Source organism: Oncorhynchus mykiss, chromosome 11 (genome assembly GCF_057628025.1).
Source record: "Oncorhynchus mykiss isolate SJ-2025 chromosome 11, ASM5762802v1, whole genome shotgun sequence".
In the NCBI taxonomy this organism is placed as follows: domain Eukaryota; kingdom Metazoa; phylum Chordata; class Actinopteri; order Salmoniformes; family Salmonidae; genus Oncorhynchus; species Oncorhynchus mykiss.
This window is the reverse complement of record NC_143032.1, coordinates 12,986,860-13,003,198: the sequence shown is the minus strand read 5'-3', so window position 1 is coordinate 13,003,198 and position 16,339 is coordinate 12,986,860. Positions and strand designations below refer to the sequence as shown.

At 43.3% G+C, this 16,339-nt stretch overlaps 1 protein-coding gene across 1 annotated transcript in view; it reads right to left on the bottom strand.

Moving 5' to 3' along the window:
- Positions 1–1,153: 1,153 nt before the first annotated feature.
- LOC110535287 (apoptosis regulator Bcl-2) overlaps positions 1,154–16,339 on the bottom strand; it is a 69,795-nt gene continuing 54,609 nt past the window's right edge. The window contains exon 2 of the mRNA XM_036934900.2: positions 1,154–5,974. Coding sequence (XP_036790795.1) covers positions 5,846–5,974 — 129 coding nt within the window. The 3' untranslated portion in view covers positions 1,154–5,845. The remainder of the gene's footprint in view (positions 5,975–16,339) is intronic.

The following is a 16,339-nucleotide window of genomic DNA, read 5'->3' as shown; positions in this document are numbered from 1 at the left end:
CAGGGAGACATAGTAATTAAACTGTGCCTTGCCCTGGCACAGTTGGATGAATACAGATCATCATCTTAATCATAGGGCTGATCATAGTGTAATCAACGATGACTACCATCATCATCATCATCATCATCACCATCGTCCTCTGTAGCAGCTGCAACAGCAGTAGATAGGCAGGTAAAATAGATAGCAGAGGTTGCCATTTGGTACAGGCATAAACCTGGGTGCATTTTGATGCCAGCGACCTCCCGACGAGTCATTGTCACACTTCACAGCTTTGTTCCTTCCCTCAGGTGACTATTACTGTAATACTGCAATGGGGAAGCTATGATAAATACCACCCTGAAGTGTGTCTGTGTGCGCACAGAAGCTTTATTACCCAGTGGTATCCCCACCCACACACCCACACCCACACACACACACGTCTAATCAACAACCGATGCAAGTCAATGTACCGGATATTAGCATGTTTTTAAATTTCATGCCCAACTCGTCTCAAAGGCTGTGTTAAACCCAGGCAGGCCAATACTGCTATTTTTGCCCAATTACTGGGAAAAGATCTGACTGATCAAAAGACCAAGAACTGGGCAAAAGATCGGAATTGGTCTGTCTGTGTAGACAAAGCCAAAGTACTTTCAACCAAGTCAGTGAGATAGGCTACCAATTCCTTTCAAAGCATACATATCAAACATATATTTTAGTCAGAAGAACACAAAATATTGAAAAAATACCCATGAATGCTTGTGTCATGCATGGCATACTCCGATCCCAAGCGTTGCTTTTTTCTTTTAAAAAAAATAACCAGATAGTCATGCTTGAACTACTATCAAAGATATGACAAGTTTAAAAGAGTGAGAGATTAAAGTGTTATCGTCATTCATAATGAAAATAGCATGGCTATACAATTTGATACTACCATGGAGACTAGAGGCGTAGCCTAAATACAGAATTATCATTAAAATAACTTCATTGTAAACCTTTTTATGTGTGCATCTATTTAGATTTCACTGAGAAAGTTGGTTTGCTAAGAAGTCAACAACAGAAGGTCAAAAAAGATACAGAACTATCTTCTTTTCTTCTGTTTGTCCTGCGTGTTTCAGTTTTAGTCAACAACAGATGCAAAACAGGTCCTTCGACTCCAAGAATACACAAAACAAGGTAACATTTTCTCTTGTTTATTTCCATATCTGACTCTCTTTAATTTCATCTCACCTCAGTAATTCTCATGTGGCTTCTTCAACATAGACATAATACAATGTGGAACAATCAAATACTAGCAGCTCTGTGTACAGATGATCAAAACTACTCCTGCCTTGGCAGTGAAATATCAATTAAACACGTAAATATCAATTAAACACAAACCGTGGTTTATAGACCTAGCCCTCACTCATGTTTTGGTACGATTGGTAGACTAACTATCACCTCTTCTTGTTTTTTGTTCAGATCAATATCCAGTAACTAATCAATCCCTATGTGCTGTTCAAATCTTATTTTGTTTCCTTCTGAAGAGAGGAAAAAGTAAAAAAAACATTAGTTCAATAACATATTTGTGATCTTCAGTGCAGTTGGAGATCTTGATGGATCTCATCACACCACTCTGCATTGCAGACATTTTCCTGATGATACAAGACCATGAACTGCAGTATAGTATTGCTATCACTGATACTGCCATACTCGAGACGCATGTGCATCGTATTTAAGTCTGTCTTTATATATTTTGATATTTCCACATGGAAATCATGATTCATCAATTATTTTGTGCCTGTTATATTTTTGCTATTTTTACTCACTCCAATCTCAGCTTTAGGAAGACGTCTCATGGACCTCTGTGGTCTAATGAGTAAAAGCAAATTAAAATGTAGCTATGATCAGTGTTATAGGATTTCCCCAGCTTTGCAATTTTATCACGTAGCCTACAGAGTAGCAAAGGTAAACTGTGAAAGCTGAGGATCGAAACAAAAAAAAAGACAATGGAAGTTGAAATGAAAATGAATGACCTGATCTGTCGAGCCAGATAAGAGAGGGAGCAGTGGGAAAATGAATGACCTGATCTGTCTGGCCAGATAAGAGAGGGAGCAGTGAGAAAATGAACGACCTGATCTGTCTGGCCAGATAAGAGAGGGAGCAGTGGGAAAATTAATGACCTGATCTGTCTGGCCAGATAAGAGAGGGAGCAGTGGGAAAATGAATGACCTGATCTGTCTGGCCAGATAAGAGAGGGAGCAGTGGGAAAATGAATGACCTGATCTGTCTGGCCAGATAAGAGAGGGAGCAGTGGGAAAATGAAAATGAATGACCTGATCTGTCTGGCTAGATAAGAGAGGGAGCAGTGGGAAAATGAATGACCTGATCTGTCTGGCTAGATAAGAGAGTGAGCAGTGGGAAAATGAATGACCTGATCTGTCTGGCCAGATAAGAGAGGGAGCAGTGGGAAAATGAATGACCTGATCTGTCTGGCTAGATAAGAGAGGGATCAGTGGGAAAATGAATGACCTGATCTGTCTGGCCAGATAAGAGAGGGAGCAGTGGGAAAATGAATGACCTGATCTGTCTGGCTAGATAAGAGAGGGAGCAGTGGGAAAATGAATGACCTGATCTGTCTGGCCAGATAAGAGAGGGAGCAGTGGGAAAATGAATGACCTGATCTGTCTGGCTAGATAAGAGAGGGAGCAGTGGGAAAATGAATGACCTGATCTGTCTGGCCAGATAAGAGAGGGAGCAGTGGGAAAATGAATGACCTGATCTGTCTGGCCAGATAAGAGAGGGAGCAGTGGGAAAACAAAAAGCTGCCAAACAAGACCTTTTTGGAGCGTCCTTTGTATGTTCAGCTTCAACAGTCTTATCACACAATCGTCAGAAACAGTCAAAAGATTTACCCTATGGTGTATCCTACAACCTTTAGTTAATATACTATATGCAAACTACACAGCATTATTTGTAATGACATTGCAACTGGACTTTCAGGGTTGCAGTCTAATTCATCTCAACTCAAGATACACGATACATTTCCATCTTAATCCTAGCCTTGTACCCTTCTGAACCGACCCCTGCTTTTCAGGACATTGCAATTCAGAAGGTCCAATGACAGCAGTTACAGTAGACATCGGAAGTAACCAACCAGAGGCCATGGAACACCAGCTCTGTCCAATAAGAGGCTTTAAAAATGAAATGTCTCCCTGATGGGAAGAGTGGTGCCTCAGTGTCTTTGCCTCCACTGATGGGAAATCAACCCTCCCATCATTGGGTTGTTATATGATACCAGGTGATCGATGCGTCTCTCTCTTGGGTGGAAGTGGCAGCAGACAGATTTGGTTAAAAAAAAACATTAAAAAAAAAAACCTTATCACTGTACCATATGTTTGTTTGTCTGGGCTTAGCTTTAGCCAATTAAGAATTACAAGCCAGGAAACGAGGGGGTGAGAGAGTGGGATAGAGATAGTGACAAAGAGATGGAGAGAGAATGAGCCGTGTGTGTGTGTGAGAGAGAGAATGAGTCGTGTGTGTGTGTATGAAAGAGAGAATGAGCATATGTGTGAGAGAGAGAGAGAGAGAGAGAGAGAGAGAATGAGTTGTGTGTGTGTGTGTGTGTGTGTGTGTGTGTGTGCGTGTGAGAGAGAGAGAGAGAATGAGCCGTGAGTGTGTGTGTCAGAGAGAGAGAATGAGCCGTGAGTGTGAGAGAGAGAAATAATGAGTTGTGTGTATGTATGAGAGAGAATGGGAGAGAGAGAGAATGAGAGAGAGAGAGACAGAGAGAATGAGCAGTGTGTGTGTGTGAGAGAGAGAATGAGTCGTGTGTGTGTATGAGAGAGAGAATGAGCATATGTGAGAAAGAGAGAGAGAGAATGAGAGAGAGAGAATGAGCTGTGTGTGTGAGAGAGAGAAAGAGAGAGAATGAGTCGTATGCGCGTGTGTGTGTGTGAGAGAGAGAGCAAGAGACAGAGAGAATGAGCCGTATGTGTGTGAGAGAGAAGGGAGAGAATGAGTCGTGTGTGCGTGTGTGTGTGTGTCTGTCTGTCTGTCTGTCTGTCTGTCTGTCTGCGTGAGTGCGTGCGCGCGTGTGTCTGTCTGTCTGTCTGCGTGCGTGCGCGTGTGCGTGTGTGTGAGAGAGAGAAAAAGTGAAGAAAAGAGGGCGATAAAAAGACAATAAGTTGAGAGAGAAGAGCAGATGCTGTAGCTAAGAGGGTGAGTGTAATAGCAGAATAGTAACAGCAGAAGCACACCTGTGGAATGCACCAATATGTGACCTTGGTTGGGAGGTGGAGGGGATTCTGGACCATCACTAAACCAAAGCCCTATCAACCTTGTTTTCCCATAGCAGCTTCAGTAACTCCTCTGTTAGCGCGCACACACACACACACACACACACACACACACACACACACACACACACACACACACACACACACACACACACACACACACACAGCTGCTTGGGATTAACAGTCTTTTCTCTGTGGAGCATCCAATGGGAGAAAGGCCTTTCCCAGGTGGGTCAGCGAAAGTCATGATGCTCCACATGACGCTTATCTAGGTTCTCTCAACACCCTCTGCTCACACAGAAACAGGATGCACGGCCCATTGAAGGGTTTGGGTCAAGGGGTAGGGACCGGCTAAATACATTCAGGCGTGCTTGAAAAGGGCCTCCTACCCTCAGAACATAAGTGAGAGAAACTCTGGAGAATATTCCTTCATTCCTTGTCAACATTAGTCCCACAAAGAGAGAAACAGGGAGGATGAATCAGCGCTTTAATAAGGAATTCATCTGTTGATTGAAGTTCCCTTGGGGGGTTTGTGTACAGTGAGCTTTCACCAACCAAACACAGAGAAAAACACCTAGGCTGTGTTTAATATGCCGAAAAACAAAAAGGAGCATTTCTTATTGGACAAGTTTGGATTGTAACTCCTGGTTTTGGGCGGTTCTCTTCCATTTCGGGCCCACTGAACACAACCCTGACTTTGTCCGAACCAATCATTCTGCCAAACGTGCTCCATGTCATCAAAAGTCATCATGCATACATGGACACTGGCAAAAATGGCCACCTTCACCACACATGCTGGCGATGGAAGCTGGGTGTGTACTGTACATTTGGGATGTTTTTTGTTTGTTTTTGTTTTACTTTTCGGTCAGTGTCAATGTTACAATGTTACATGTCCTACAGAATCATGCTGAAAACAGTTATCTAAAAAAAACAGTTTGTTTTTCAGTTTATGGGAAACAATCACTTGTTGTGTTATGTTCATTACCCATACATCATACAAATAATTTGGTTGTGAGAACGCACGCTTGAGTTTGCGTGAAAATGTTCACCTCCAAAATGCAATATTCATTGTGTCTGTTGGTGTGTGTCTATGTATGAGTGTATAATTATCCAACAAGTATGTATGCAATCTTTCCATAGATATTCCTTGTTGTTAAGCTCCTACAGTAGTATAGAATATGCATGGGTGCATCTATCTGTGTGTGTGTGCATATACAAGGCTGTACTTTTCATTTCGCAGGAGGATGGGGCATAGAGTATGAAAGAACTGTTCCGTTGGCAGTTGGGGAGTAACAGAGTTGTGCAGTTTCATTTGAAGAGCCGGGAGCTCTGGGATAGAACCGGGCTACAGGCCCAGGCTGGGCAGTGCTAAGCTGTGAGGTGCTTTCAAAGATACATGAGGAAAAAAGAAGGTGATGGGAACGAGAGACGAAATATTGTAGTCTGTGCACAGCAGAGTTATAGGCTGCCAGTTTTTTGGAAAGAAAACTTGCTGTGGGCCTTTTTTTTGGGGGGGGGGGGCTACTAGGTAAGGAGCCTTCATCTGGTAGCAGGCGATTGACGAGGGGGAGGGTCTTCTGGGGCCTTTTGTATCACTTCTGGGTGAACAAGGCTCCGATGGTGACTCCGGCGGCTCCCAGGGCGGCCAGGCCGAACACTGTCTTTAAGTACGGCCAGGAGTGAGAGATCCTCTGCTGCTCATAGATCTCCACAAAGGCGTCCTGAGAGAGAGAGAGAGACGGGGAGAGAGATTGGGAGAGAGAGAGGTTAGTATCACCATCATCAAAGCCACCCTTTAACATTACATCTGTTATTTTTTCTGGTTACTGAACATTCACCTGCTGTGTATGTGTCTTTGTTACATTATCAGTTTGTCCCATCAAGCCCCGAGTGTACAAGACATTAGGAACACCTTCCTAATATTGTGTTGCAACCCATTTTGCCCTCAGAATAGCCTCAATTCGTCTCCAATGCTCGCCACAGTTGTATCAAGTTGGCTGAATGTCCTTTGGGTGGGGGATCATTCTTGATACACACGGGAAACTGTTGAGCGTGAAAAACCCAGCAGCATTGCAGTTCTTGACACAAACCGGTGCGCCCGGCAACTTCTACTATACCCCATTTAAATGCACTTAAATATTTTGTCTTGCCCATTCACCCTCTGAATGGCAGACATACACAATCCATGTCTCAATTGTCTCAAGGCTTAAAAATCCTTCTCTAACTTGTCTCCTTCCCTTCATCTACACTGATTGAAGTGGATTTCACAAGTGACATCAATAAGGGATCATAGCTTTCACCTGATTCACCTGGTCAGTCTATGTCATGGAAATGTTTTGTCCACTCAGTGTATGTATAGGCACTAGGCATCAGGAAACCCAAACCCCCCTGGGCCTTGGTCCAGCAAGGTCTCAATGACAATGGCTGCATGTGGCCCAGATCTCTGTGGCTCTACTCCTGAGCCTCCTCTGTCTGTGGTACACATAGGGACAAAAGACAGGAACAGACGACCATGTCTCACAGCCAACCTCTCAGTAAGAATGAGACTCAGTTTAATGCCTCTCACACACACACACACACACACACACACACACACACACACACACACACATTTACGCTCCTTCTTTGCATACCAGGCATAGTAAGACCAAAACATTAAATTCCACAAGACTATGAACCACATGTAAATGTATCTCAGCATATCTTGGTTTGCAACAGGTTCTTCCCCAAATGTGTTCACTGGACCGGTTACAAGGAAATGTTCAGGTTCTTCCCCCTGCTTGTTCAGTGTAGTGTAATTGTAATATGATAAGCAAGGGGACATGAATCTCTGTTCCTGGTAATACTTAGCTTTTTATAACTAGTTGGAAAAAATGTAATTTTATGCAATATAATCCCACTGCAGCTCCTCTAGATGGAATCTTTCCAAAGTTAGTTTAAGAGGATGTAATACTGCCTCAGGTGCTAGACTGCCTCCAGTGTTTGAGGTATTTTGGTCGACATCGAAGGCTGTTTTATCACTGTAAACACTGTTACTGTGTGTGGTTGTGACCTGTGACCTGTGACCCCAGGCGGTGCAGTAAGAGCTGGGTATGTAACACTGTATTCACAAATGTGTGTGTTTCTTTTTTACAGCCAGAACTCTATGGCCAGAACCCTAGATCCTAGTGTGTGCGTGCGTGCGTGCGTGCGTGCGTGCGTGCGTGCGCGCGTGCGCGCGTGTGTGTGTGTGGTTGGTTGGTAGATTGTAAGGCATTTCACTGTACTTGTGCATGTGACATTCAAACTTGAAACTTGAAACTAGATTGAATACTAGTATGCCTTCGATTTCTTCCCCTCCTCCCCATACGCAGAGGAGTAGTCTGCTTAATAAGTAAAGCCACATTGTTTTTATTGCAGCGTACTTGAACCATATTACACTTGGCACAGACTCTCATCTGCAGCTCAAACCCGTCATCTGAGTTCAGCGTTCCACAACGTGCTGCCTGGGAGGAGGGTAATAGACTGCAAAAAGGATGCTTCCCCAACGTGCTGCATGGGAGAAGGTTAACCCACAACCACCGCACATCAAAACCAGTTAGAGCAGATGACAAGACGTGAAGGGGAGGAAAGAGAGAGAAGGGGGGGGGGGGGGGGGGCTTGCTCTGGTGCTGGGAAAGAGAGAGAAGGGGGGGGGGTGCTCTGGTGCTGGGAAAGAGAGAGAAGGGGGGGGGCGTGCTCTGGTGCTGGGAAAGAGAGAGAAAGGGGGGGTGCTCTGGTGCTGGGAAAGAGAGAGAAGGGGGGGGGCGTGCTCTGGTGCTGGGGAAAGAGAGAGAAGGGGGGGGGGGGGCGTGCTCTCGTGCTGGGATGTTAACCCACAGCTGCACATCAAAACCAGTCAGAGTAGACGAGACGTGGAGGGAAGAGGAGAGACAGAGAGCAAAGAAGGGCTAGCTCAAGTCAGAGTGCGGATGCAATATTCAGTACCATTTATCCAGAGGTGTAGCTCACACATGTCGTTCTTCATAGTCCAGAATCATCCTCTAGTTAGAATGGATAGGCCAATGAAGTTGGATTTAAGTCTTGGAGTAATCACAATTTCCCATACACACATACCTTCCCTCATTCTACACTAAATGTCACTGAGGAAAAAGCACGTCATGGATCTTTTCTCTGACAGCCACGGGTCAATATCCTGTGTCTTGTATGATCATATCATGTACTTAATCCCCTCTCTTCCAGAAATATCATGTTTATAGCCATCCTTCCCACTTCCAATATTCACCCACGGTGCTTACTGTAGTAAAGGTGATCAATCGAAAAGTGCTTCATTCAAAGTGTTCAATTACGAGAACAATTTCTCTACATTTCCACCACTCAGCAAAAAAAGAGATTGATGACATCATGGGAAATTCCTTGATTGCTCAGTCTGGTCATACAGAGGCATGACAGCATCCCAATAGGAACTGCGTCTACTTGTCTCATTAGCTTATTCCTAAACGTGTCCTATCACGGCTAATTACATGAATCCATTCCAGCTGGGGGAACAGTTGTCCAGATGAGTACAGTTGATCATGCATATCCAGCGTTAACAAAGCAACCTTGTGCATGTACTGTAAAGAGTAGATATCACACTGGTTCCCTGTTTTCACAGTTGTTTCCACTGTCGTGCTTCCACAGTATGGGGATATACACTAGCACTGACAAGATGAGCGGTACAAAACATAGACATACGTCAGTCCAAAGATACCAACGCTGGTTTGATGTCATGGTTTATTCCATTCTCTCGAATCGTTTGTTCCCCCTCTGGCCAGATAGAGCAGACGTGCAGTGTGTATTTCATTATGACACACAAGCAAGGGCTATTAGGTGTTTACACCTGCAACAACAGCTGCTTTGTTGATCACCTGATACACACACACACTGTCCCCTCTCTCTCCTCCTCTATCTCTCTTTCCCTTCAGGTTACTTTATGGTGCTGTCCTCTCCAATGGCTTCCATTCCTCCTCGTCTAATGTTTTGCTCTCACAAATACAAGAGCAGGTCCCCAAGGAATGCAATGACTTTAATTTGGAGTAAACCTTTCTTAGCAGCTATCCTGTTTGCAAGCCAGAGGGTCGGTGACAGACAGGGCCCCTTGGATTTCCAACATGTTGACAGGTTGGGTACCTCCATCCCTGTTTGCTCTACGTTTTCCCCCCACCTCAGCAAACATTGTCACTCGGCAAGCTTCCGGCGTGTGTTTGAACAGACCGGCTCTGTTTGCCCAAGGCCAGTACTAATAGCCTCTGAACGCAGCTCTGACTTTTAGATGGAGCAGCTGAGCTAGCTAGCTGAGTCAAAGATGATCTGTTATATTGACAAGATGGACCAGTGACCGGTCTAAACAATGGAAATACATGTTCTCAAAGATGGAACGCGAGAGCAGGCGAGATCAGGTGGGACCATTCTAGCCAATGAAAGGGCAGATACGCGTGTGAAATTTTTTTGCAGAAATGCCACGTGTCCACTTATTATCAGTGCATTTGTAACAACCTAGCCATTACAAAACTTATATTCAATCAAACAAGCCTAATGTAGCAAATTAATAATTACATTTTATGTTGACCAAATTTGACATTCTCTCATTGACCTCCATACAAAAATTCCTCACTTCCTGGTCTTATTTTGTGGACAGATTTTGGGGCAGAGTAAACCCACTTGCTTCACCAGTGCTGTCATGGCCACCAGGATATACTAGCCTACTTGTTTGGGCTTACGTAAAGTTAATGCTAACAGCGAGGTGAATGAAAAAAGTGTCAGTGTAAAGATGTCAGTAAATATTAGTAAAGGGTAAGTTGTGAATCTTCCGAATGTCACATCTGACCATTGCTATATAAACAGATGTCATTCTTGGTTATGCAGACTTTGCAGAAGTTTTATATGCATCCTAAGAAGTAGTGTTACTGACATCTCTTTACAAACAAAACGATGACATTTACTCAACCTGAAAATGGCGCCAACAGGGAGGGCTGCCTCGCTTCTTGCTCTTAGGAAACTTTTACAATTTTTTTTTGTTAATGTATTATTTCTTACATTGTTAGCCCAGAATTGTTTTTGTGTTATTACATACACTCGGGAAGAATTATTGGATATCAGAGAGACAGTAACTCACCAGCACTACCAGCATCATGACCAGGAATAAAACTTTCCCGAAGCAAATTATTTTTTCGCACCCCCCAGGGCAATTGAACTGATTCCAGAAGCCGACCCAAAACAATGGCGGTGAAGGAGAGGTACTCGGAGTGGTCTTCTAGTCCGATTTAGGAGACGCACACAGCACCCACCGCTTCCGAGTATATTACTCGCTAATGTTCAGTCTCTGGATAATAAAGTTGATATGGGATATGTTCCGGGTAGCTTCCGAGAATAACATTGACGAATACACTGCAACTCCTCCCTGCAGGCCGTCTCGTCGTTATTGGTAAACAAGCCTACCACTGTAGTGTCGTCTGCAAACTTGATGATTGAGTTGGAGGTGTGCATGGCCACGCAGTCGTGGGTGAACAGGGAGTACAGGCTCAGAACGCACCCTTGTGGGACCCCAGTGTTGAGGATCAGCGGGGTGTAGATGTTGTTATCTACCCTCACCACCCGAGCCCCTGCCTGTTATCATCCAGAAGGCGAGGTCAGTACAAGAGCATCAAAGCTGGGACCGAGAGACTGAAAAACAGCTTTTATCTCAAGGCCATCAGACTGTTAAATAGCCATCACAAGCACATAAAGGCTGCTGCCTAGACATGAAATCCCTGGCCACTTTAATAAATGGAACACTAGTCACTTTAATAATGTCTACATATCTTGCATTACACATCTCATATGTATAAACTGTTTCCTATACTATTCTACTGTATCTTATTCTATGCTGCTCTGACATTGCTCGTCCATATATTTTTATATTCTTAATTCCATTCAGTTACTAGATTTGTGTTTATTGGGTATATGTTGAGTAATTGTTAGATATTACTTGTTAGATATTACTGCACTGTCAGAGCTAGAAGCACAAGCATTTCGCTGCACCCGCAATAACATCTGCCAAACACCTGTATGTGACCAATAATTATTTTGATTTGACCCATCAGTATACCTATTCTTCAACAACCTGATTAGCGCAATGATAACTGACTTCCTTGGAATATCAATAGCAATACTACCTAAAAACCAACCAACCAAGCCCTTTCCCAGAGTTTTCCCTAATGGATTGGATCAGAGCCCAGGTAATGTAACAAAGCCAGCCAAATGTGACTGGCTCCCACTGTACCCACACATGGGTTATTAGGGTTTGAGGTCGTTTAATCCAGGGGGATTAGCCAAATGGATGGGATTCAGACGGATTTGCATGAGATGCTGATTAGGGCATCAGACTGGGTAATGGAGGAATGCTTCATCTGGGGAGTTTCCTCTGCCGGTTCACTGGGGGTTCAGCATGATGGGATGGCTCACTGTGGAGAGACGATCAAACTCATAAGTGCTCTCTTTCTCTTTCCTCTCTCTCATTTCCTTATTCCCGGGTCTCTTTTCTCTCTCATTTCCTTATCCCTGGGTCTCTTTCCTCTCTCTCATTTCCTTATCCCTGGGTCTCTATCCTCTCTCTCATTTCCTTATTCCCGGGTCTCTTTTCTCTCTCATTTCCTTATCCCTGGGTCTCTTTCCTCTCTCATTTCCTTATCCCTGGGTCTCTTTCATCTCTCTCATATCCCATTCCTCTCTCTCATAACCATATCCCTGGGTCTCTCACCTCTATCATACACATACACTCTGTTTGTTCTTTATCTCTGTCTCTGGGCTTGATTCAATCCATAGCGCTGAAGTTCTGCGCTGCAGCGCGGTTGAAATTTAAAGTGAATTTCCAATTGAGCCAACATACATTTAGTGTGAATGCAGTCTCGGCGGGAACATTGCTTTTACATTTATTGCGTTGTAGTACAGATCTTCAGCGCTATGGATTTAATTGAGCCCTCTGTCTCTCACTCCACCTCTCTCTACTTACATACACTAACTAGGACATATAAATATACACATATATTTACAGTGCATTCAGAAAGTATTCAGACCCCTTAACTTTTACCACATTTTGTTACGTTACATCCTTATTCCAAATAGGGCTATCTTCTTTATTCCACCCCTACCTTGTCACAACACAACTGATTGGCTCTAACTCATTAAGAAGGAAAGAAATTCCACAAATTAACTTTTAACAAAGAACACCTGTTAATTGAAATGCATTCCAGGTGACTAGCTCATGAAGCTGGTTGAGAGAATAGCAAGAGTGTGCAAAGCTGTCATCAAGGCAAATTATTTTGACTTGTTTTGGTTACCACGATTCCATATGTTTTATTTCATAGTTTTGATGTCTTCACTATTATTCTGTAATGTATAAAATAGTCAAAATAAAGAAAAACCCTTGAATGAGTTCTAAAACTTTTGACCGGTAGTGTATACCAGGTAATCGTCTTTGATCAAATGACGTAGGTGCTCCAATTCCAGGTGAGGTAGTCTTCTTAATGTGGAAGGACTCAGAAAAATCCCTTGTTGTTCTTAGTGTAAAACAAAAAGAGATTGGTTATTCCCAAAGCTCCAACAAAGGACTACCTCTTGGATTCTTGTCAGGCAGGGAGTTGAGAATGAGAATAGGAACGTTGAGGGCTTTGCCCTGCTCAGGCACCTGTCACATGTTGGCAACAACACATCCCCCCCGCCTCTCATTTGTGCTGAAAAACCTCCACTGACCCCAACCACCTCCCCTCAACTCCTCCCCTCAACCCCTCACACAGATTTTATTAAGAGGGCCTCTTTTCTGGCAGGCATAAAGAAAATAGTTTAACGGTTTTAGATTGCCAGAAGGATGTCGCAATAGAGGAGAAAGGAAGCAAAACTCTCTGAAAATGGGGAGGCTTCCGATTCAGGCCTACCCACTGTGTCAGATGACAGTTGACCTGTTATTTGCGTCAAAAGCCAGACCCTTTGATTCATTGTTGTAAGTTCAAGGAAAGAATGTAAATCGTATTGCCTTGGAGCCTTTGGTTGTGGCCTCAATTGACAATGCTGGGATTGTACACATAATAACATTGACTGTGTGTGTGTGTGTGTTTCTGTTCATTTGAGTCTCTTACAGAGAAAACAAGGCCTTAGTTCATGTCATGGCCTCCAGGTCTTTGGCTTTGTCACGTCACATGTCAAGTGTAGTCAGTCCTGGACAATTATGAGCTCAGACAATCACACACTCCTGAATTCAAGAATGCAATTATTTGCTGATCTACTTGCTGCCTATCCCATGATGCACCGTGTGTTTGGCTCACAGGCCTCCTATGAACCTTACCCTAACACATTATGACATCCTTTCACACAGCCATTTAACCTGAGTCAACCCGTCCCAACTGACAACTGTACCATACAGCTAAGAAGGCCTCAGGTCTCACATAACCCCAGAGCTGAACACGAATGTCTCCATCCATCCAATCACGTGGAAGCATGACTCTGGGTAAGGTTTTTTCCCGTCATGTTTTCAGCCATCAGAGCGGATTAATTAGCTGGCCACAGATATAAATGCACCATGGGAAAGGGAACAAGGCACGATTAACACTGCACTGCCTAAGAAGAGGGGTGTGTAGAGCTGTGGCGGCGATCTTCATGCAAATATCTGCCAGTCTCACTTTAATTGACCGTTAATTAACATAAAACACATTTAGCATCTTGTGGCTTCCACGCATAGCCTACAAGCCACTGATGCGGACCCTTGGAACATCTACATTCTAAAAAGGTTGAATAAATCAGCGTAATAGCCTACACCATCACGATAACTCCATTATTTATTTTAGACAGGTCTAAAGAAACATGACATGAAGAAAATGTTGCCTCAGAAGTACAGAATAGCATATTCTGAGTTGTCCTTATGTTAGGCCCTGATCTGGCTATGCCAAATGTCTGTGTCTTTTAGTTATCCAAATTCTAAACTTAATTGAGCGGACAACAGTAGGCCTATAACCTATTTTATTGGCACCAGCGGAGAGCATCGGCAATATCTCCGGTGAGTGCGCACTTTGCATATTCACTATTTATCATTGTTGGGTCAGTACCACTTAAAAGGGTTTTGGACACTACGTTATATGCGCTCAGCCACTGAACAGCCATTTTGCAGTTAAATTATCAGCCAAAATTACGACTATCCAATCATCACATAAGGTATAGTATGGTATTTTACATGTCTGTAAATGCAATGATGCATGGAATTCTTTATTGTATATTGACAGATGAGAGTTGACCTGTTATTTGCATCAAAAGCCAGGCCCTTTGATTTGTTATTGTAAATTCAAGGAAAGATAGTAAATCGTATTGCCTTGGAGCTTTTGGACGAAACTGGGATTGTACACAGAACAAAATTGACTGTGTGTGTGTGTTTCTGTAAATAAGAATTTGTTCTTAATTAACTGACTTGCCTAGTTAAAAAAAAAAAAAAAAATTATAAAGCTGAATTTTTATGGAGAAAATTAGCTTCCACAAACCTGAAACACACGTGCCACCTATGTATGCTACACTGGTTGTAAAGCGAATTAATGTGCTTCATTTTAAGAATTAAGCAAGAAATATCGTAGCACGAAACAAACTGGGCCAGTCAAAACTCTGTTTTCATACATGATTGCGCAATGACTGGGCTTATAAGAACACGTTTCACTAGGCTCTGTAGGCTATGTGCTCTCCAACTATGTTCCAGGGGTCCGAGGATTATAGGCTCAGTTTGGAGTTATTTGGACACTTTAGTTGTGATCCAAACCTTATCAAAACATATAGGCCTATGGACAAGGCTACATGATGTGTGTGACTATGATTTGAAAAAGTCAAAATAAAGGCATGTGCTATTTCTTGCCTTAGACTGCACACGCTGGACATCATTCACAGGTGGTAATAATGCATCAGTCACATGTGACAATATTGTCACCCATTAGACTATTCTCAATTCTCAATCTTGTTTTTACATATACTAAATAACATACGTGTGAAATTAGTTTTGATTGAGAATGGCCCATTATCATACACCTGTCAAATCAAATCAAATCAAATATACCCCGGTCGGTACAGGGGTATATTTGCATTGATGTCAGAGTGATTAGAGGGACAATAGAGCACTGAGTACCAAGCCATTAGTGACTGGCAGTTAGCCACTTTCGTAGGCTACTAATGACCATCAGTGGCATAAGAGTACAGTCTTGGAGAAGACTAGTTACCATGACTAAACGGTCAAGTGGAATTTGATTGCAATCATGACTCGGTAACTAGGTCATGGTAATGTGTTACTGTTGGAACAGATGCATGCTGGGATTTACAAACAACAACGTTTCAATGTTTTAGAACGATTCATACACATCAAACACAGAAATAACTACACCAGTGTTGTGTTATACATGTACTGTTCAGTGTATCACGTCGACTTTAAATTCAAACAACGTAGAGTGACTAACCGGGGGAAATTGATATCTGACACAAAAATACTATGCCCCTAGTGCCCCAGACCACGAGACTAAAACGAAATGTGTTTATTTTTCAGAACTTTCCTTTTAGCAGTTACCCTAGCAACACTTCCTCTTCTTACAGCTCACTATCATGGACCTGCTGGGGACTAATGAGGTCTTACAAGCATTTTTTTTCTCCTTGAGATAACGAGATTTCAGTCATTAAGGCAATGCAGTGGAGGTGAAGACAGACCCCCTACTGTGCACAGGTTGACACATCCCTGACTTCAGGGGCCCCTGTGGCCCTTCCCAGGGTACCTTCCATCAGGGGGTCAGCATCACAGATAAAAACGGAAATTAAAAAGCACACATCCTCCCAGTTCTATCCAATCAGTGTGTAGACCAGGGTGTGTGTGTGAGCATGTGAATGTGTGTGTGGTAGAGAGAGAGAGTAGCGGTGGGGAAAGGGGATTGTGTCCGCTTTGATGTAGTAACCACAGGGCCTGAACGTTAGCTCCAGATGCACCTTCCACTGTATGCACCCCACGGCCGGGCAAGCGTAACGCAGAAAGCAGGAAATAATTTTGTTTAGATGAAGTAGCTTGGGGCAGATGTTGTCCC